The sequence below is a fragment of the Delphinus delphis genome, chromosome 9 (genome assembly GCF_949987515.2).
Source record: "Delphinus delphis chromosome 9, mDelDel1.2, whole genome shotgun sequence".
NCBI classification, from domain to species: domain Eukaryota; kingdom Metazoa; phylum Chordata; class Mammalia; order Artiodactyla; family Delphinidae; genus Delphinus; species Delphinus delphis.
In genome coordinates this window covers 21,131,582-21,154,420 of record NC_082691.1, presented here as the reverse complement: position 1 = coordinate 21,154,420, position 22,839 = coordinate 21,131,582, and the positions used below count along the sequence as shown (strand labels likewise).

The 22,839-nt window shown below is 40.4% G+C and overlaps 1 protein-coding gene across 1 annotated transcript in view; it reads right to left on the bottom strand.

Annotated features, from left to right (window-relative positions):
• RELN (reelin) overlaps window positions 1–22,839 on the bottom strand; it is a 525,406-nt gene that overhangs the window by 86,022 nt on the left and 416,545 nt on the right. The window contains exons 29-36 of the mRNA XM_060020286.1: window positions 15,217–15,374; window positions 13,795–14,002; window positions 12,035–12,111; window positions 6,383–6,541; window positions 6,008–6,196; window positions 5,198–5,471; window positions 2,271–2,411; window positions 1,988–2,165 (exon numbers count right to left, since the gene is read on the bottom strand). Coding sequence (XP_059876269.1) covers window positions 1,988–2,165; window positions 2,271–2,411; window positions 5,198–5,471; window positions 6,008–6,196; window positions 6,383–6,541; window positions 12,035–12,111; window positions 13,795–14,002; window positions 15,217–15,374 — 1,384 coding nt within the window. The remainder of the gene's footprint in view (window positions 1–1,987; window positions 2,166–2,270; window positions 2,412–5,197; window positions 5,472–6,007; window positions 6,197–6,382; window positions 6,542–12,034; window positions 12,112–13,794; window positions 14,003–15,216; window positions 15,375–22,839) is intronic.

Sequence of the window (22,839 nt, the reverse complement as noted above, 5' to 3'; positions counted from 1 at the left end):
TTTGTTGAGGCAGGTGGGATCTTTCATTGTGGTGTGCGGGTTTTCTCTTCTCTAGTTGTGGTGCGCAGGCTCCAGGGTGTGTGGGCTCTGTAGTTGTGGTGCGTGGGTTCTAGTTGAGGTGCGCAAGCTCAGTAGCTGTGGCCCGCAGGCTTAGTTGCCCTGCAGCATGTGGGATCTTAGTTCGCTGACCAGGGATCGAACCTGTGTCTCCTGCATTATAAGGCAGATCCTGCATTATAAGGCCAAGGGAAGTCCCTTGTAGGAGAAATTTTGTTGAAAGTTGGCATGATCTGTAATTATGAAGGTATCTTTCTTTCATATTTAAAATTTTGTTTATAGTTAAGCACTCGATATTGATAATTGCCCAGTGGAACTGTCATGCCCAGCTTCTGTATATATTCTAGTTCATACAGATGTTTTTTTTCTCATCCTCTTCCAGATTCAGTAATCCATTGTGCTAAAAGTGAAGCTATTTTAATAGTGGATAGCACTCCTGAATCTATAAACATTAAAAAGAGCCTATCATTTCCTTTTTCACAAAAGAATGCCTTTCTAGGTCAAACTACAACCTACTGAATGGCACACGCTGAGCCCTCTCTGCATCTTGCAGAGCTGATAGATAATATGTCCAACACATATAATGCTTGGCTGCCCTTGCATTTGGATGGCTACAGGGAACATATAAAAGACTATATGTCTTCCTTGTTTATAGGATCTAGAGACCAGTTTAATTCTACTGCTTAAAATTTTATCAGGTAAAGATATTTGAATCACAGGACTTTATCTTTTTTGGTCTTGTCAACTGCTTCAAGTAGATAGTGGCAATGAGAGCTAAAGTCTCAGACAAGACTTAAAAACATACACACAAAAAAACAGAAGATTCCACCCCGAAATGTCCTGCCTCAATTTCTTTTGGCCCCTTATAGCACTCAGGGACTTATAAATCTCTCTGACCCTTAAAGTGCTTTTTCTATCTCATCTAAAACTTGAGAAGAATTCTGGATTCAAACAAGGATGACAGTCAGCATCTATTAGCTATAATTGAAAAAGTTCCAGGGTGTCTAATTTTCTAACTGTTAGGTGTTAATTATTAAGGATGTACAGAAACCCATGCAGATTTTTGTTAAAGATTTCATTTGCACACCTAGATTAGCCGATTTCCCCAGCTGAGTGAGACAGGATGTAGCATGTATTCACATATGAAGATGTGTCAGCTCAGCACTGTTTCACACAATTGTTTACCAACCCTCTAACCAACATCTAGGTTGAAATACAAAAAATACACTAATGATGTTTGAGAATGTTATTTAACTTGGCTTAAATGTTTGGTTTTCTTAAAGTCACCAACTGGTGTATTGGTAGGAGGAAAAGAAAGAAAGTGAAAGGAAAAAGCAAAGACCTTCCGTAAAATCAATTAAAAAATATTCTAAGTTAGATACTTAATTACACATAAAATGCTACATTCTAGAAGTCAAGATTCTAGAAGTAGTATATATATAATTTTTACATATATAATTCCAGCAGAGAGGAAAGAAGGTCTGATCACCAAAGCAAAGGAAAAATTTTATGCCTAAGTGATCATAAAAAGTGACTGCAGTGAATATAAGAGGAAACATTTTTTGTTGTTTTTGTTGACATGAGCATATTCATGTTCCTTAAGGACCCTTTTTTACTGAAATATAAATTACATAAAGGAAAGTATCAAATTATGATGGAATTATCACAAAGTAACACAGCTACGTAATTTCCATACAACTCAGGAAACAGAACATTACCAGCAGTCCAGATGGCCCCTAATTCTCTCTTCCAATTTATACCTCATTTTCTTCTGCCCAAACCAACACTATCCTGACTTCTAAAACCATGATATGTCCTAGAAGACAATAACTATATATAAAATAATACATCATCTGAACAGAAATGCATGTGTGTGGAGCAGTGAGTGAAGTAGGGAATTCAGTGGTAGTGAAGAAGAATCTTATCTGACCCCTTTAAAAATGAGCGATGTTCCAGATTTGATGGTTTCACCATTCAGATTCCCCCTCTCTGCACCATATACTTCAGGCCAAAGGTCGGGATGTAAGTTCCCGTTGAAATCATCTTTAAGAATCGAGGGCAGAGGAACGACAGGAACACAGTAGGTTCCACCAAAGCCCCTGTCACACCTAAGAAAAAAATGAGCGGAGAAAAGGAATTATCTGTCGTGAGATCAAGAAGCCATCTTTATCTCTGCATTACAAAGAAAGAATCTGCCAGTTTTATTAACTTACACACAGCGTCCAGCATCACAAATCCCTCGTCCTGAGCACATCCAAGGGCACCCCGAGGCCAGCACAACGTTATCAATAGCCCAGGAGTCAGCCCCCATGGTGTAGTTGGCTTGGATCCATCTGAACCGGGTCCTGGGAGAGCTAAGCAAAAACAAACAAACAAACAAACAAAAGAAAACAACCAAAAAAAAAAAACACACTTGGTTTGAATGGCAACCTTCAAAGCACAAAAACATTTATTTTAATTCTTTCCCTTTAAAGTGCCCTCTCTGGCTTCCAGTTCCCTCTTTATTTGAGACACTTCGTTTTCATACCAAGTAATGGATGTTGTTTACTCTTGACCCACAAACAGGAGAGTAGAAAACATGCTTTAAAAATATTTCACCATTTCTTTCATACAAGAGCCTCTGAACACATGTGAGATGGGAGAGTTACTTTGAACTATCACTTTATTCTGTGTTTGAACTACATGCAGAACCTTAGTTTTTGCTTTCAGGCTTTTACTACTTTTCAGTACTGGGAAAGAGATTGAGGATGATAAACATGCGTATAAGTTGGAATCTTACAAAGGTCTTGCCGTGAGGTCTCTGTTCTACTGCTCCCTAAATGGTTTCTGGGGTAGTAAGTGGAAGCCCTATCAAACCTCTGCCTCTATTTTGGTTCCTGAGGGCCTGGCTCCCTTAAAGGTGAAGACTAGAATGATGTGATGTACTCCCATGTTTTTTATTATATTTGCAGTCTGTTATTTGGAATATACTGTCAGAAGACCACTTTATCCAGAAATATGTGCAGCCTTACCAAACAGCAGTCTCTCACTTAGGAACAGATTGCACAGTAGAAATGTGTTAGTTATTTGGAAAGGAGAACACAGCTGACTTGAAGTGGAATTTCAACAGTAAAATCTCAAGTGCTATAGTTTCCCCTACACAAGTTCTCCTTCAATGCAACACAGCTGCCAGCATGGTGGCTCTGAAATAGAAATCTAGTCACATTGACACTCAGCTTTACACCCTTGAAATGGTTCCCCAACACATGCAATGTCAAGGCCAAACCTCTAATAAATACACGGCCCTTTCATTGTCTGCCCTCTGCCCTTGCCTCGTCTTCCCCTATTGCCTCACAATTATACTCTGATAGCATGGAATCCTTGCACTTCCCCATAAACTCTTGTTTCTTCTGGCCTCTGGGATTCTATTTCGGTTTACAACAGCACATACGCCCCTCCTCCCCAATGAGTGCTTTTCACTCAGACAAGCTCTACTCACTTATTTAGACTCAGCTCAGACATCAGTTCCTCCAGAAATCTCCCTCCGATCTCCCCAAACTGAGTTAGGTAGTATCTCCCTGTGTTTCAATAATACCATTGGGTTTTGCTTCTGCTATCATTTTATAAGATAACTGTTTAGATACCTGTTACCCTAAATAATATATTTGGATCCTGGCATCAACTTATTCATTTTGTGTCAGAGATCTAAAACATAATAGATATTCAATAAATGTTTGTTGAATAAAAATAAAGTGAGTAAATGAGCTACAAGTTAGCACTCTTTAAAGCTCTGGGGTCCACAGGAAACTATTTTGGGTTATATACTAAAACGCTTTGATTTCCTGTGTTTGTTTTTTTTTTTTCTGCCACTTGTTTGTGCCTCTCTGAATCCAAATTGAACGAGGAAAATGGAAACCACTGTAAATATTTAACACAGAGGGAATTTAACACAAGGAATTGGATGCACAGTTCATGGCAGAGCATGGGGGCAGTGAGGAAACCAGAGTTTAACAAAGTCAGGAAGCACTACAAGTCCAAAGATGGAGGGACACAAGAGGAGATGAGGTTAGTGCCCAGGGGCCAGTGTCACATGGAAGGACATCTCGGGGAAGCTAGAGCTGCTGAAGTTGGTCAAGATGCACTTGAGATAGAAAGGGAGGGGAAGGAACACCCTGGCTTAACTTTATTTCCACCCTCCAATTTCTTGCCAGTATCTGCTACTCTCTAAATCTATCAGGAAGCCAGCAAACACATGCAGCTGGCAAATGCAGCTTACAGAGGACAATTTGCCTACAATTCAGAGCAGAGCAGTGGAAGGGAGATACAGGGATGTGCGGGGAGCAGCCCCAGGAGGGTACAATCTCTACCACCCACCATAGGACACATTGGTTCCTAGAAAGATCCCCAAATTATGCAAATGCCTAAACCACAAAAGTGGGAGCCTGCTGTAAGCCCTAATATAACACCTGAATGTGATCTGAAATACTGTGGAGGGGAAGAAAGATGTAAAAGGATATGAGCATCCCCAAAGAACGAACCTTTTACTCTTATTCCGGTACTGAGATTAAAAAAAACCCAAACAGGGGCTTCCCTGGTGGCACAGTGGTTGAGAGTCCGCCTGCCGATGCAGGGGACACGGGTTTGTGCCCCGGTCCGGGAAGATCCCACATGCCGCGGAGCGGCTGGGCCCGTGAGCCACGGCCGCTGAGCCCGTGCGTCCGGAGCCTGTGCTCCGCAATGGGAGAGGCCGCAACAGTGAGAGGCCCGCGTACCGCAAAAAAAACAAAAACAAAAACAAAAAAACCCAAACAACTAAGGATACTCTTCCACATGTGATGATTTCACAAACTGCTTCATGTGGATAAGTATCAGTCTGGTTATTGGGTAGATATTTGTTTTTACAACAGTTTAAAAACTGAATCTGGTGGGCAGCCTTCACCTTGCTGAAGAACAGAAAAGTTCAGCCTTGGAAAACTCTCGGAACTCTTAACCACATTTAAAAATTGTTACCCAAGCACCTTGAACTTTTCTTTCCCCCCGGTATACTCCATGCATGATTATCATGAGAGAGTAATAGAATTGCCAAGTGGCATCATAATTATTTTCCAGTTAGGTGATAGAAACCCGAAGTTCTGACATGTAGCCAAATGACAATTCTCACATGGTGGAGAGTGGAAGGTAGACAGTGATCCGCTTCCAATTCTGGAATCTCTCGGAGGTGTAAACTGAACTTTCTGTGTAGTGCAGACAGCCAATGGTTGGAGGAACACACTCTTCGGTGACAAGATGCCAGTCCCTGCCATTGTTCAGAGAATACTGGAGCTGTACACCGTGGGAGTCGCTAAAGGGCTTGCTACAGCCCATGCTCATTTCAAACTGCAAGAAAGTCGATGCTGACACATGAAAGTCCCAGGTCTCAGCATAACGGGGTTTTCCTACAAAAAAGGAAAAGTTTAATGGCAGCATATAATTGTGCTCTTTTCTTTTTTGGTGTTTCTGCTCATCATGCTTTCAGTGGCAAACAAAACTCATGTCTTATCTATAGTGTCTCACATGTGCTTTGGCTTTTCATCTCACGTTGACTATTTTTATCTAGTTAGCATAGACTCAGAAATATGGAAGGCTTCTAACTTGAAAAGCTTTACCATCTTGAGACAGGCTAATAGAGAGTCTGCAAATTGTAATACTGCAAATTATGAAACATGGGAATGTTTTCAGATAGGTACTTTTGCCCCACTTTTAAGAAACCTTAGTCATATTATGCATGCCATGAAAGACAGTTCCTGCACAAACTGTTATTGGGCTCACCAAGTTACATTAAAGGACAACACAGGTCTTTACTTCCAAGAGCCCCCCTCAGTGCAGGCAGTTATGCACACAGTTTTGCATTAGAGAATCTGCTTTTGGGTTTTAGTTAATTTAATCCTCCAGTTAATGAAATATTCTCCCTTTATCTGGTGAAAACGTATACCTATGTTTTCAGTGAATATCAGAGCAGTATCCATAGAGAGACAGTCAGTATTGACTTGACCTCCTTGGATTCGATACCAGTTGGCTTGCAGATCTAAAGAGCCATCGAATTTGTCTTGAAACCCAGTTTGCGAGCTGTCGTTCATTCCTATAAGGACGTCATCCAAGGCCCACTGGGCTGAGTGCTTCCCTGAAATCAGATGAATAAAGGCAGTCAGAGAAGGTTCATTATATAGCAATAGGAATATCTTTATGACTGTGGCTTTAAATCAAATTATCTAGAAATCGACAGCAAATTAAGAAACACACAGCACAACGTGGCTTTAACTGGATGATCTAAACGCTACCAGGAAACTTGGGGTGAGCAGTAACTTGCCATGTTGGGGTTGCCACCATCGGAAAGCTGTTGCAGGTGTCTTTGCCTCTCGTGGAAGGTCGATGGAAATGATCTGTGGTTCCAGAAATGACATGAAGTCCAACTCTCGAAGCAAATGCCAGAGTATCCCATTGTCATTTGAATATTGAACAACAAGCCCTGAGTTAAAAGACATAAATCCAGTTACTTAGACAGCTCTCCTAGAGGCAAAAAAGGCAAGGGACAGTATTATTTGAAATGGCAAGACTGCAGGATTGCATCTCATAGGATGAGGGCACATTCATCTAACTTCCAAGGAATGAATTCATAGACCTGAAGGCTCATCAATTTCTTGACAGTTTCTAATGCACTGACTCCTAGGAAGTGGGGGGAAAAAAATACATAAGCTCTTTTTAAAGACCACTCAGCTTTGTATGGGTGATGAGTAGGTTGGTAAGGGGGACATAAAAATCCACTCCAGATTACCTATTTGAATTTTAGATTCTGTCCTGAACTTTACAAAGTCTCATATCATTATTATATACTCAGAAAAAACATCTCAATCTCCCAGTACAAAACCAAGAAGTGCTCTGTGCCACCAGTGTACCAGATAGGAAGCACAGCCCAACGTGAAGGTCTGTTAAGCAGAACAGAATTTTTACTGGCACTTCACACTTTGTCAGACCTTGGTCACTGAAGACTGAATAAAGACAAATTATTAAATAGCAAAGCAGAAGAACTCACTCCCATCCGATGGTTCTACCTTTCTTTCTCTACCTTTCTACGTTTCTAGTTCTACCTTTCTTTCTCTGTGTCACCTTTCCCCTTCACTTATCCCTTCTACCCCACCTCCCTCTGCCTGTCACCAGGTGTGATTTAGGGAAATGCATGTTAAAGTTTAAGATACTTCGTGTGCTATTCCTGCTACCTATCCCAGAAAAATTTTTCTTTTAAAAGAGGACACAGGGAAAGGGTAATGTTGAATGCAAAGGAAAAAGTTGCTAATGATGAAATGGTAGGAATCAACAGGATATATATATGATCATTAGCAATTAATAAAAAAATATATTTTACTTGATGTGGCGGGGGGCAGAGGGCTTTCTTGGCATCTATCTGATTGCTATTCTATAACTGTTCCTAAGACTGGCACTGCATATTCATAATTATGACTGGGGATATTGAAGTGCTTTCTGAGTATTCACAGAAATTATGTTCAGTAAAGTTGCATTTGTTATATTAATTTTATTATGCTCTAATCTTTTTGTAATTGCAATAATTCATGGTTCTTACAATAACTTTTTAGTTTCCTCATTATTGACTAACCAGAACATCTCAATCCCTCTGTCATGTTGCACAGCAAAGAGTTTACTAAAATTAAGTTTCAAGAAATAATATGGTAAAATATAGAACTAAAAGAAAGCCTTTTAAGGTTAATTGATGTTACATGGAATTACTGTCACCACATCTGACAAGGGGTGATGCCAGAAATAATAATGACTAAGATGCAAAAAAATTGGAAATCTCAGGAGAATTAATCCTACCATATTTAAAATACAAGAAATCATCGTGTTTGACGAGAGGATAAAAACAGCTCAAAGAATAGGAACTCTCTGGGGAGACAGTATGCTGTGTATGCGTGTAGACATGCGCAGTTGGAGCTTCAGTGGGTGGAGGTGAGACCCATGTGCTGGAGAAGGGAGAGAACCACACCAAAGTTCATGAAGAACACTGAAGCTAGGCTCTTTCTCATTTTGATTCTAGTCAAGGTGAGGAGCATCTGAGAAAACTCCAGTCTCCAACCCTCGATGTTTTCTCAAAATATAGTTTTTCTTGTAGATATTAATTTGTTTGATATGGTTTATATTTAATAACATAGGGGAGAGAGAGAGAGGGAGAGAAAATGAATAATTTAGATAGTTATCTGGGTGACCTATTTAGAAAGCAGATACAGTACGAAGAAATGAAGCGTCACAAGACTAAAATCTCACTGGTGGTCCTTTAGCACCTTCTACTCAAAGTATGGTCCAAGGACCAGTGCTTGCATCACCTGGGAACTGGCTCTACCTGTGGTGTTTTTACATGTCCACAAATTCTTTGACACTCCTCCCATCAAAAGTGAAGCTTAATTCTCTTTTTGAGTGTGGCTGGACTCAGTAACTTGCTTCTAATAGAATATCGTAGAAGCGACAATGTGTGACTTCTGAGAGTACGCCATAAAAGGCGCTTGCACTTTCTTCCCTGCTCTCTCATGGTTGTCTTTCTCTGAAGAAAGTCAGCTGACAGGTAGTAAGGACACTCAAGCAGCCTATGGCTAGGTCCACTGAAAGAAACAGGCCTCTTGCCAATAGCCATGTAAGTGAGCATCTTGGAAAGAGATCCTCCAGCCCTGGTTGAGTCTTTAGATGACTGCACCGTCTTGGCTTTTATCTTGCATGCAGCCTCATGAGAGGTCTGGAGCCAGATCCACCCAGCAAAGCTGTTCTTGAATTCCTGACTCACAGAAGCTAGAAGATAACAGATGTTGCTTTAGGCCACTCAGTTTTGGAATGATTTGTTACGCAGCATACCACCCAAGTCCTACTGAATCAGAATCTGCATTTGAAAGCCTCCTAAAGGATTCAGATGTACACAGGAATATGAGAAACACAGCTCAAGAGGTCCATACTCCATTTGGTTTCTTCTTGCTGCCTTTCTCCTCATTAACTTTTTCAGGAGTGTCACTTATACCTTCAGGCAGCCACAAGATCTACAGAGATGAGGGCCCCAATTCTGCAGGACAACGAAGTGCCTTGCAGATAAGTATGAAGGAATGGAGAAATGCAAGACAGGGAAACAGCAATATCCATATTTTATATCAATCGCTGAGCCTCTTCAGCTGTGTCATCTAAACACTGTCCATCTGAATACACCAAGCCATCTTAGCTCATCTACTGAGTGTTTAAGGAACATAAAACATTTCCCTTTTTAAATTACAATTTCATCTACAATCTTCCCAGTCTTATTGAAGATAGCCTAATTTTGATTTTAATTCCAAATATGTAAATTGAGGCTTCAGCTTGAGTATGTAAAAAATTGTGACTTTCATCACTAGAAGAGATTTGTTCAAGGATTTAGGCAGATTTACATTTTAACAACCACTTTTCAATAAAAGACTGAGAAATGCCTGTGGGATGTAAATTACACAGGCAGCAGTGAGTTCAAGAAAATGGCTCAGAGTGGTCCAGAAAAAGTTGTGTTCTTAAAGGAATCCTAAGGGAATAAGCCCAACAGGGCAGACAAGAGCATTTGTAATCAGAGGTTAAGTATAGAGCAGAGCTTCAGGTCAGCAAGTGGATGCTTCCCACTGTACTCTGGCCAGAGTTGGTCTTTTTTTCTCATATACAAATAGGGGTACGGATTTGTAATTTTCAAAAGAGTCATGCACATATGCACATGCACACAGTTGCTACACTGTGCCAACCACAAACTATTTTTAAATAATAATTTTATTACAAGGGTCAAGGACAACATTAAAGTGCTCTACCTCTCCAATCAGCTAGCAATGTCCTGGGACAGGACCCCATCTACCTTTGCATCCCTCAAAGCTCCTGTCTCTGTGTGGGCGGAGAATGTGCTCTAGAAATACTCCTTTGCTTTGAACTACATATTGCTTCCGCAGGGTGATCCTGTAAAAACTTAAATCAGGTTACGTCACTACCTGACCTAAAAGCCTCCAATTGGTTTCCCTGACGACAGTGGATTCCGACCCCACCTCCCTACCACGACCAGCAAGGTCCTGCCTGACTGGGCCCCTGCCCCTCGCCCCCAAGCACTCCTCGACCTTCACATGCCCCAGGCCACTTGGCTTTCTTTCTGTTCCTCCAATACCACAATTCTTTTCCACCTCGTGGCCTTTGCTGTTTCTTCTGACTGGAAAACCTCCCCTGAGCTCCTCCTGTGCTGGCTCCTTTTCACCCTTTAGATTTCAATTTAAATGTCACTTCCTCAGTGAGGGCCCTCCCAGACCATTCTATCGAAATCTGCATCTGCCCCTGCATAAGTTTACTTTCCATCTCATCAGCTTATTTATTTCTGTCTAGCCCATCAATCTAACATCTTGCTTATTTCTTTTCGTTACCGTTGATTTTCTGACTCCTCTTACTAGAAGGTAAGTTCCCTTAAGGGCAGGGCTTCTGTCTGCTATGCTCATCATTGCCCCACTAGTTCTTCCCATCCTGGCATGTGGTAGTCTGCATGTCTTGTCCCCTTTACCACACACTCTCTTTCCTTCTGCCACGTGGCTGGCAACATCCAGAAGCTCCCCAGCAGCTGTTTCATTATCCTGGGTGCTGGAATGAGGACCTCAGATGACCCATGAGGAAAATGCAGCACAAAGGACAAATCCTTTTTGTTTTAACCCACAGAGATTTAAGGGTTGTTTGTTATTGCAGCATAACCTAGCTCATCATGACTGATGCATCCGTCTTTCAGTGACACCTAGAACTGTGTCTAGCTTAGAGCAGATTCTTAATAAATGTTTGTCAAGAGATTAGGAAATGCAAAATAGTCTATATAAGTTTCTAGACTGCTGCTTCAGTAAACAGATTATCTGGATAATTACTAGACTAAAAGTACTGAGATACTTAGAAAAAGTCATGGAAGCTTTCAGTGATGATATGGCCAAGGACATTTAGAATTGATGAACAGAGCTATTGGTAGCTCTATTGACTAACAGGTACTATAGTGTTTAAGCCAATATGTTTTACATAGTCATGCCTGAGAGAATAACAAACTTAGAAGCTGCAAAATTCTTCATATACTATTTACGAGGTCAATGTTTGGAGGAAAACCTATCTGAGAAGCTCATGGATTTTGTACCAGGAACCAACTCATATGCGGGGTCCCTTAAGGAATCCGTCATATCTGTAGAGCAACTGAGGGCCATCCATGTATGTTTCAAGCCTTATGAATTTCTTTCAGCACTGAATCATGGAGGCAGAAGATGGTATGGATGCCTAGAGAGAGGAGAGTTCTGGGCAAGGAGAGAGGCAATGTGCATGGTGGTTAAGGCATAGGCTCTAGAGCCAGCATGAGTGGTTTGACTCCCCGCTTATCTACTTACTGACTGAATGATCTTGGGTAAGTTACTTGACCTGTCTGTGCCTCAGCTTCTACATGTGTAAAATAGGACAAATAATAGTACCTATGGCAAAGAGGTATGGGGAGGATTAAATGCATTAACAGATAAAACACTTGGTACAGTGCCTTGCATATAGTAGGTACTCAGTAAAAGTTCATGTTTATTACTACAAGAACTGCTCCTTCCACCAAAGGATTCTAGTACCCTCAGGATGCTTACGGGCGGGAAGCAGAGTATGATCCGCATTCAGCAATACCCTATGCAAACAAGTTCCTAGACCTAAACCGTGCTGAATGTAAGAGTCTCTGCAATTTCGTTTCCTCCCGTGTAAAGTTATAAAGGAACAGGTTTCCCTGTTTACAGGCTTAAGGATCTGGATGAGGAATCTTAGAGACCAAGGCTCTATGTAGTTACCCACTCACTGATAGAGGAGAGAAGAGAAGGAATGATCTAAGGTAGTGTATCAGTTTACAAAATCCCGGCCAAACTTTGGGAGGAGAAAGAACTAATTTGCTAGTAGTAACTGTAATTTCTATGGAAATATAGCAGCTTACCTTCATTTCTAGCTCGTGGTTTGATGCAGGTAATTCCTGAAGTTTTGCTTCCAATTTGTATATAAAACTGAACGAGTCTGGGGGAAAAAATCCCAAAACACTTCAGTTTACTTACAAATAGATGAGCTCAGAAGAGATTTAGCCCTTTGTATTTTGACACATTAAAAAGTAAAACTCCTATAATTCTTAGGTACTACTTTTAAATTCGAAGGGCATATGACAAACAGAAACTACAAAGATTATATAGTAAGTTAATTCTGTAACCATTTGAAAAAGTTAATTAATATGACCATTAATTTTATTCTGGAATAATTACTGAAACAAAAGGAAACAGTTTAATTCCACTTCATTGTGACAGTCTGATATGATTTAATGAAATCACTGAAATGGGAATTCCTTTAAATTGAGATGATACTATCCTTGGAAACTCAGGAGGAAAAATCTAACATTAAAAAGTTGAATGCTGGGACCTCCCTGGTGGTGCAGTGGTTAAGAATCTGCCTGCCAATGCAGGGGACACGGGTTCAATCCCTGGTCCAGGAAGATCCCACATGCTGCGGAGCAACTAAGTCTGTGCGCCACAACTACTGAGCCTGCGCTCTACAGCCCGCGAGGCACAAGTACTGAGCCCGCGTGCCACAACTACTGAAGCCCGCGCGCCCTAGAGCCCAGGTGCCGCAAATACTGAGCCCACGCGCCGCAACTACTGAAGCCCGCGTGCTCTAGGGCCCACGTGCCACAACTACTGAGCCTGCGTGCTGCTACTACGAAGCCCGTGTGCATACAGCCCGTGTTCCGCAACAAGAGAAGCCACCACAGTGAGAAGCCCGCGCACCGCAACGAAGAGCAGCCCCTGCTCGCCACAACTAGAGAAAGCCCGCACACAGCAACGAAGACCCAATGTAGCCAACAACAACAACAAAAATTGTTTAAAAAAAAAAAAAAAAAGTTGAATGCTGTATTTGTTTAGGGCCAGATAGTTACCTGTATTACTGATTTAGACTCAGATGGTTTAATTTTTCACAACTGACACTCACTCAGTGTGATGTAAACCATGCCTCAGCCCACAGTAAACCAACCTACATGGCAGGCACACCTCTGTGACAAGGACTCAGAAGGAAGGGAAAGAGATCGAAGGCAGAAAAACTATGACACAGAACCCCAGATTTTAGTGAGAAGAAGGTCTAAAAGTTTCAAACATTTCTTTGGTTTCCTTTCTTCCAATTCTAAAATAGTTTGACTAAAAATAAAAACGCACAGTTTTATTTTAGGTGTGCTACTATTTCATTTGCCCTTAAAACTAAGCATTTATTTATTTTACCAGTAGGTGTCAGTGTAGGTATTTTAAATTTCTGGAACAGTTTTCAATAAGTGAATACAAATAAACTTAGATAAATGGGGGTCATGACATTTTTGGACACAGAATTTAAAGTTGAAAAAAATTCTTTGTTTCTCCTGGCATATATTAAAATTAATACCAAATAGTTTTCATAATAACACAGAACTTTAGAAAACCAAGCTGACATATATTAGACACACAGGCCTTGGTGATGACTGTACGCTGATTAATGAATTGGAGTATAAGTTTTGCAGAAACTGCCTATTTTATTATAAAGTTATGCTTTATTTTTATATATCAGAATCTATATAGAGAAACATTACTATGTAAACCCTCAATAACAGAACAGAGTGTTGTAGGTTAGAACACATGGCACGGTAAGTACTATGTTCATGGAGAAGTATACCAATTAACTATTCACCTGATATTCCTGGTGTCCAGAGGGATGGTCCTTGCTTCCCTTTTTCCGGGGCCACTGAAGTACAGAGACTTGCCATCGTTAAGTGTTCCACAGCCCGTTCCAATCTGGCCTCCGGTTATCTTGTACCACAACGGACTGAGCTTCCCCTCAAACCTATCGAACATCTCACTGTGGTTAGGGACAACAGACACACAGGTTCCTTGTGTGGCTTCCGAGAAAAGAAATACACAGGAGAGAGGTTTTGTTAAAATCATGAGACATTGGAAGTTACATTCAGTGCATGGGCAAAAGAAGCATTGCCACAGGTGTTAGGGGAAAGAAACCACATCAAAATCTGAATCTCCCAATCATCTGTCTGAAATACAGCCATCACTTCTAACATCAAAAACACTATTCTGCTCCTATAATTTTAAATTTTTAAACAGAGAGACATCAGGAACCACACATTTCCATGATTCTTGTTACTCAGAGGATTTGTGTAAACTGAGAAATAGATTTTGTCCACAACAAAATTGGTTCATTTGTTCTTTGTATTAGTGGATCAATAAGGGGAGTTAATCCCAGATTTAAAAGAAACACCCTGAAACCACGAGTGACAGCACTCTCTACAGAAGGCCTGCAACAACATATGTTTGTCTTTGGTCACGCACCAGATGAAGGGCAGAGCACTGAAAAGCTGGGAAGGATCCTTTGAAGTTCCCTCCAGGAAAAATTCTATAAAAAGATTTCGGAGCTTATAATATTTTCTCCAATTTTACTCTTTAATCTCAGCTTCCTTTTTATTTTGCTTGTAGCAACATCCAAGGGTGACTGTGGTCAGAAAATACTTCTCTTGTAAAGTTCTCTTTTGGCAGTCTTGGGTTTATCATTTCATAAGTTGATTTTTACTTTAAATGTATACAATTACATTTTGTATAAAAGCAATGTAAAAAGCACAGGCAGCCAAGTGGTTAAGAGCTCGGCTGCCAGGGTTTGAAGCCCAGCTCCAGCAGCTCCTAGCTTTGTGACCTTGGGAGAGTTACTATACCTCTCTGTGTCTCAGTTTCCTCAAGTGTAAACAGGGACAATAACAGTACTACACTATAGGGTTATTTATTGCTAGAATTAAATGAGGTGAAATAAAAACACCTACTATAGTGCCTGGCATGAAGTACGGACTCAAGCGATGTTAATTATTTTTACTATTAATAATAAATAAATATACTTTAGGAATGAAATTTGTGTTGTCATGCGTTTCCTTCTTAGGCAGTTCAAAACTACAAAATATCTCAGCACCTCATTTGCCTGGGTTACAAATTCCTACAATTAGGACTTAAAGAAGAATAAACTCAGAATCTATTTCCTTGGAAGAAGTGACATGAAATATAGTAACTAGAGACGAATATTTTACAAACAAATCATCAGACATGTCTGCAGCCTTACCGGTATACCCCAGGTCGCAGAAACACACCCCTGAAACGCAGTCCCCATGGCCACTGCAGTAACTGGGACAAGGCTCTGATATGTACACGCCATCCAAACCAAAGGGAGGCACATTCTTCTGTGAGCTGCTCTCTTGGATCCAACGGAATCTGGTCTTACTGTTGGGAAAAACAGCACAGGTGTTTCTTGTACCAGTATCTCATAGCAAAGCACTGAAATACAGAACGTTTCAGAAAAACTCAAGAGAGATTTAATATTTATTTGGAAGTCACATTCACTTGATTGGTCACTTCACCTTCATACGGTGTTTCTCAGATCTTTCTCAAAACTTCTTGATTTTTTTCTTCAGCATAAATATTTCAATATCAGGAAAATCAGATAAAGAAGATTCTGATGGCCAGAAACATATTATATAGGTTTTTGCTTGTACATTTTAAGAGGCTATTTGGGAATCTTTGAAACCATCAAACAGAATGGTCTTTGTTAGGACAAATGAGAGGACTCTGGCTATTTGCCATTCTCATGATTCCGGGAGGACAGATCCAGTTCGTACTGACAGCTCTATTCCCACCTGTTGCCTCTTCTTCTTACCTTCAAATCTCCAAGATGCTCATTCTATAAACTCTTAGCAACCAGCTGGGCTGCCAATGAACACTGGTAACTGCCAACAAACAGAAGAGGGACCTGGTCCCAGTGCTTCAAAACCCTGGAACACCAGTGGCCTGGGCTACTGCCCAGTCCTATTTTCCCCACAACAGTTGTGAGGTTGCCAAACTAAAACTTGTCCCAGTTGCTTTCTAACCTTTCCAATCCCTTCAACACATCTCTTTTCTTTTCAAATATATGGAAATCCACACACATCTATAATTTCATACCAAGAAAACACCTCTTCCTTCTCAGTTCTACTAACATTAAAGAGGGAAGATGGATTAGGTTATCTGGATACCAGTTAATTCTGCTGCCAATATTTATAGACTTTTGAGTGAATTCAGTTTCTTAGTAAACAAGAATAAAAAATCTTAAAGATTAATGAAGATTGTCAAAGATAACTGTAGACAAAGGTTCCTTTTCCCCTCTATTATTGTGAAAATAATACAGCAGTATCAGAATGCATTTCTTTCTGGCTCTTCAAATAGCTTTGGTAATTTGGCAACACTGAATCATAACCCTGGCTTTTTTTCATTATTTTAAGTTACCTACTTTTAGCAAATTTGCAAATGTAACTAATGATGTTGTTTTCTAGGTTTTAACTAATGCAAGTCTTAACACATTCTTCATTGTGTCAAGAGGAAGGTGAACACATCTTTTATTTACTTTGGAAATAATTCAAAATATATTGGTCTTATTTTTTAAGGCAAAAAGACAATTGAATTGAAGATTAGAAAAACAGAGCAAAAACAGAAAGGAAAAGAAAAAACTCATGGGCTTTGGGAAAATTCCTCCCAATAAAGTTGTAACATTATTTAGCCTGTGAAGATATTTTTCCTTTCAAAGGAAATAAATGGAATTGATGAACAGCATCTTTTGCCAATTGCTCATAAGAAAATGGTAAGCCCTCTATGCCCCTTCCAGAAGATAAGCTGCATATCTATGATAAAAGAGGAAAACATACCAATTCCCTGATAGAAGTCTTCTTTAATTAGAAGTCATACTTGCCTTTTCTTTTACGTTTCTATAATATAAATAGAACCCAGAGAAACATGGATCTATGATTTCCGCCACATGGAAAGTGAAAAAAGGGGTAAGAATAATTTCTTTTCTTCACCTAGGCTCTCTCACCTGGGCAAGATGAGGGCATCTCTCTATCAACTGTTCTGTTTCATGGAAGAAGCAAGTTCAGACTGAGCCCCAGAAGCATTCAGAAAGTTGAAGAATCCCAACTGTAGGTAGAATTCTAGAAGCTTTGGTAATTCGATAGGGAGTGAAGGGTAAGTAAAGCCCTTTGACTCATTTCTGATTCTTGGGGTCCTGTAGTTGTCATTATAAAAATAAAATAATCAAGGTCTGGTCTGGCCAGAGAGATGAGGCACCCTTGTTTGTAGATTCTAAGGCTGCTATAGACCCAAGAAACAGAGTAGGCTGTTAGATACTTGAGAAGGCAAAAGACTTCAGGAGCTCAGTATTAAGGCATCCATATTTAAATAAAGTTTTAAAAAAGCAAAATGACTAATCATTTGATTAATAAGGTGTCCAGGACATGGTGAATTATTGCTGAGAGTCCTAGCTGGAAGCCCATATTTCAGAGTGAAAGGGCAAGAGATGGCACCTTTTCCTTCTTTTAATCTTTGTTAGTTGGCTTTTAGTTGGAAGGTACAAATCAAAGCAACAAAGATTTCACTGATCATGACATAAACAAGCTTTGCTTTATCTCCATTTCTCCAAGTTATGCCTGGTTCCTGATGCCTACTGCTTTTCTGTTCTCTTAGGAGCACAAGCTTGGAAATGAGCACAAGTAATTTAGCAACCTTAGGGCTGCCTGAAGAAGAGGAAGAACGAGTAAGGAATTTACAGAAAAACATAATCATAGACCATCGGAAGAAGGGAGGAAATAAGTAGGCCGAAGTTAGCTAATAGCATGTCTAGATTCCACATAGTTAATCTTTTTTTTCTTAAATAGAGGAGATGTAGCTTTAAAATGATTAATATTATGAATGTGTGTGTGCACATGTGTACATGTGCTATTCATATCTTTTCAAGGGGACACAGCAGAATGCAGAACAATGATTTCTTGCTGAGCAGCACTGAATTTATTTTGGAAAACATTTTAGAAAGGGAGGTGTCTTCAATTAGCTAATCACCTGTTGCTGGTCCTTATTCTTCATTTAACCAGCATTTACAAGTGCCTATAACATGCCAGGCGGTGCCAGGGCTGGGCACATGATGGGGAGCAGAATTCCTGCATGGTTCCTACCTTTACGATGCCCACAGTTGAATGAGAAGACACATTTAATCAAACCCCTGCACAAAGAAATGTAAACGTGCAACTCTGATAACTATCACCATTAAGAAGGACATAGAGCCAGGAGAGCATGAGTCTTAGAGGTCTTTGACCTGACAGTCAGGAAGCTCTGGGAAGGTGTTATAGGACGTGATGATTGAGGAAAAGACAGAATTTAATCTTATGTAATTTAACTAGAAATAAACCAGAGTGCAATTCGACTATTCATATCATTGAACAAAACTTCCCCTTTGCCCTGCATGTTCTAGATAAGGAAGAAATAAAAGGTAAGACTCTCTCTCTCTTTGTTCTCTTCCCCAACTGCCACCTTTGTTCAAAGGATGCCTGAGTGACCAGGAGAACCAGTTTCTACCCCTCTCCCTTCCACCACCACACTTCAGAGGGGTGTTGCATCTGTCTCTCAAACCAGGAAGGTGCGTGTGCACCTGCTTGTCCTGTGATAGGTGGTGGTGGAGGAGACATTCTGCAGCATAGTAAGCAACGGTGTTTCTAGTCCTTTCCAGAGACATCGACTTCTTGCATTCTGCACAGGGAGCCTAGAGCAGGCTGAGGGGCATGCTGTGTGGCTGGGGAGACAGTCAGGAGGGATGTACCAGCACATATTTACCACCACCAGTGTCTCTCCTCTGTAAGCAAGAACCAAGAGACTTAACATGAGCACAAACTGCTCCTTTGAGAAAATCAGCTTCGAAATATTCGTCAAAGAGCAATGTTTTAGTAACTATTACAAGCATGTTGCCTTGTGGCAAAATAGGTCCAAACTTTAACAATTTTCACACTTAGAATTCTCAGCTTTCCAACACTGCATTTGGAGATATCTGAGTTTAACATATTGCAGAAGAAACAACAACAGCTCATTTACTTGGGTTGAAGTAGAAACATATTTACTATTCTGTAGCAGAGAGCTCTCCATCACAAATGCCATCCACCAGCAAGCTGGACGGTATTCAAATGAACCACGAAGCCAGATGCTAATGAACAAGATTTCTTCTTCCAAAAGCTGAGGTCCAAGAAAATATTGATAAATTGGGAGACTCAAAATTTTGGCTCACTTTGTGATGTTAAGGACAACCTTTTTTTATTTCTGAGATGTGGCTTTACCGAGCGGGTGTTTCCACTCAGCGTCAAACAAACTGCAGTTTCAGATTCAACTTTGTATTATCTGGCTCTGGAGTATTGCACCAGAGGTGTGTTCCTTGTCTCCTGATTCTATTGGCTACTTTCACAGTGATGTCTTCCAGCATCCTGGTCTCCTAGTCATTGCAGCAAAGATGCAGCCCTTGATGCACTCCGGCTTCATGGCATGCTGCACTTGTCTATTTGGAAGAGATGTGGTTGGGCCACAGTTTCAGAAAAGCATGGGGAAGAGGCAGGCAGTGGTGGAGGAGAGAATTACAAGGGCTGCACTTTACATACCTAGCTTGAAATGGGCAGCAAGCAGGATGAAAGGGCTATTTAGCTGCAAACACAGATATGTTCTTATGGACAGATGTCTCAGAGGATGAAGCCTAGAGGGTAGAACCAACAGCTGAGAAGAACAACAGATTAGGGAGCCACTCGTAGGGAGCAGAATTATCTCAATCAAGAAAACTTTCTTATCCTGGACATTGCTCCTGGAGGAGGGAACCCTAGTAACAATCTTGCTAGCTTTCAGAATCCCTATGAGCCAGTGGTTGCTATGTGATTCCCATTCTTTACTCTTTTTTTGAGTTGGGGTGTCTATTGTGTTTATCTTGTCATTGTCTCACTGTTGTATGTTGGGTAATGGGTGGGGTGGATAACTTGTTTCTTTAGGTCATAGGTCAATGGGTCAAGAGGAGCCATATCCAGGGAACTCTGACTTGATAGAAATCATGAAATCAGTGACTTAGTACCTGATGCTGTGATGAGATGAGCGTTTGGGGGTTTTGGGAGGAAAGTGAGTACATCTGCCTGGGGGAGACATGTGAGTCATTAGGGCTAGGACAAAATATGGTAGGTTGTTACAATAATGACCCCCAATGGATCATACTAAATCTTTTTCTACAAGACTTCCCTGCACTTCTTATCAAAAAGGGGAGTCTGCTTTCTCACCCTCTGAATCTGGACTGTCCTTGTGACTTGCTTTGACCACTAGGATGTGGCAAAGAAGACAGGGTCCTGCAGCTTCTACTTTTGTTCTCTTGGAACCACCTAACTGTGGAAACTGTTATGAATACTGGGACGGATACTGGGATGAGGACCACTTAGAGAGAAAAGTCCTACTAATCCCAGACACTAATCAAGCTACCAATTGAATGCAGCTACATTATAAAGCTTAGGAGAGACCAGCAGAAGAAATACCCAGCCAATTCCATAAAACCATGAGAAATAATAAACCACTGTTGTCTTAAGCCACTAAGTTTTGGAGAGGGATGTTGCATAGCAATAGGTAACTGTACAAATATTATCCTAGGCTGTACTGAGGAATATGAAAAAGGAATAAAGATGATTTTTAAAAAGTAATGCGTCTATGCATTCCTGATCTTTTTGCCTTCCACTGGTTAAGAGATGACATGGTCTGGAATAGCTGCCTTGGATCCAGAGATAGAAGTTGTGTGTTCAGAATGGCAGAGACACTCTGTAAACTCTGAAGTCCTCACCTGTGGACACTATGCAAGAAAGAATGGATTTCTAACTAGTTTAAGTCTTGTTAAGCATTTGTATTTGTTTCTCTGTTATAGTAACTGGGCCTGTATCCTGACTAAAGCAGAATGCAAGTCAAATTATTAAATTTCACTAAAGAAGGTCAACTCATCAACTCTGCCACATACACATCAAATCATTTGAGTCCCTCTTTGATACATAACGAAGTACACTGGCATGTAAAGACAAAAAATTACTTATAAGTTGACTTGGATCCACTGACTGATAAACCATTTCTTGGAACAGCTGGCATTTAAACATTATGTTCCAAAGTTTAGTAGATTACCACACAAACTTATACATCCTGACCATACTTCTTACCCATTTGGGAAGTCTGTGTACCAAAGTCTAAGGTGTAATTTTTGGAGGTATGCACATCTAAGTACTGAGGTAGGCAGATGAACACAAGCAGCATACCCAGCTAGATGCAAATTTGGTGATCAATTAGGTGAAAGATTATAGACAGAATGGTCTCTACAAACATTAGAAGTAAGCCACTCCTATAGATTTTCTAGCTTTTATCACTGTATCAGTCAGGATGAGATAGGTTGCCAGGGTAACATGCAGCCCCTAATCTCAGCGGCTTAACCCAACAAAAGTTTATTTTTTGCTTATGCTATAATGTCCAGTATAGGTTGTAAGAAAGTCTGTTGATTGTAGACACTCAAGGACCCAGACTGATGTAAGCTTCATCTCAAAAGAGGCTTTCATGAAGCAGAGAAGATAGCAAAATGCACATGAACTCTGAAAGTCATATGTTTAATTTCCACTCACATTTCATTAGGCAATGCCAAACTTTATTTTTTATATAAATTTATTCATTTATCTATTTATTTATTTATTTATTTTTGGCTGCACTGGGCCTTTGTTGCTGTGTGCGGGCTTTTTCTCTGGTTGTGGCGAGCGGCGGCTACTCTCCGTTGCGATGCGCGGGCTTCTCATCGCGGTGGTTTCCCTTGTTGAGGAGTACGGGCTCTAGGCGCACAGGCTTCAGTAGCTGCGGCACGCAGGCTCAGTAGTTGTGGCTTGTGGGCTTAGTTGCTCCATGGCATGTGGGATCTTCCCAGACCAGGGCTCAAACCCGTGTCCCCTGCATTGGCAGGTGGATTCTTAACTACTGCGCCACCAAGGAAGTCCTGGCAATGCCAAACTTTAAAGGGTGTGGGGAAAGTATAATCCTATCATATTCCAGGAAGGAAGTAAGCTGGAAATATTGATGAATGGCACTAATGAGTATCTCAACCATATATTAATTTACATCACCAGCAGTGCCAGTAGTCTTCTTATACCATCTCAGCTCTGCACAGAAATGCTTTGACTGAGTCACAATTGAATGTTATGTTCTAGGATTCAATTAAGAAGTGTCTACTTGAAGAATGCTTCATCTTTTGAAAAACTATAGAGTTAAAACACTGATTTTCATGTTACCTACTCTACCTGACACAAAGATACATATACGTACTATAAAGGTATTCTAGAATACTGAGTGTAGAAATATATGATATATATATCTGATATATATTGTCAGAATATATGTATTTTCTTTCTTTTTACCCAACAATGAGAACCAAATGACCCTATCCCCAGACCTCCCACACTATGTCCTAGCTGCCAGGAAGCTAAGAGTTAAATTTGTTGCCCTATTACTGAAACTAATTTGCTTCAAGTTCTTGATCCATTTATCTCATTCTTCTGTCAATTGATTTTAAATCTTTTCCCCTATTGATTTAATTATTTATCTTAATGGTCATTTAAAGGGATCTTTTATATTGTAAGATATCTCAAATTGTCTATTTAAGGAGGCATTACATTATCACAAATCTCTATATAGTGAAAGTCTGATACGATAATGCCTTATAACTCCCTTAGCTTTTAAACATCTTTTGTTCAGGGCTGTAATCCAGTGCCCAGAACAGAACTTGGCACAGGTAGGGTGGCTCAATAAATATTTGTTGAATGAATGAATGGATGAGCGAGCGAGTGAACTTTTTCACAAGTAT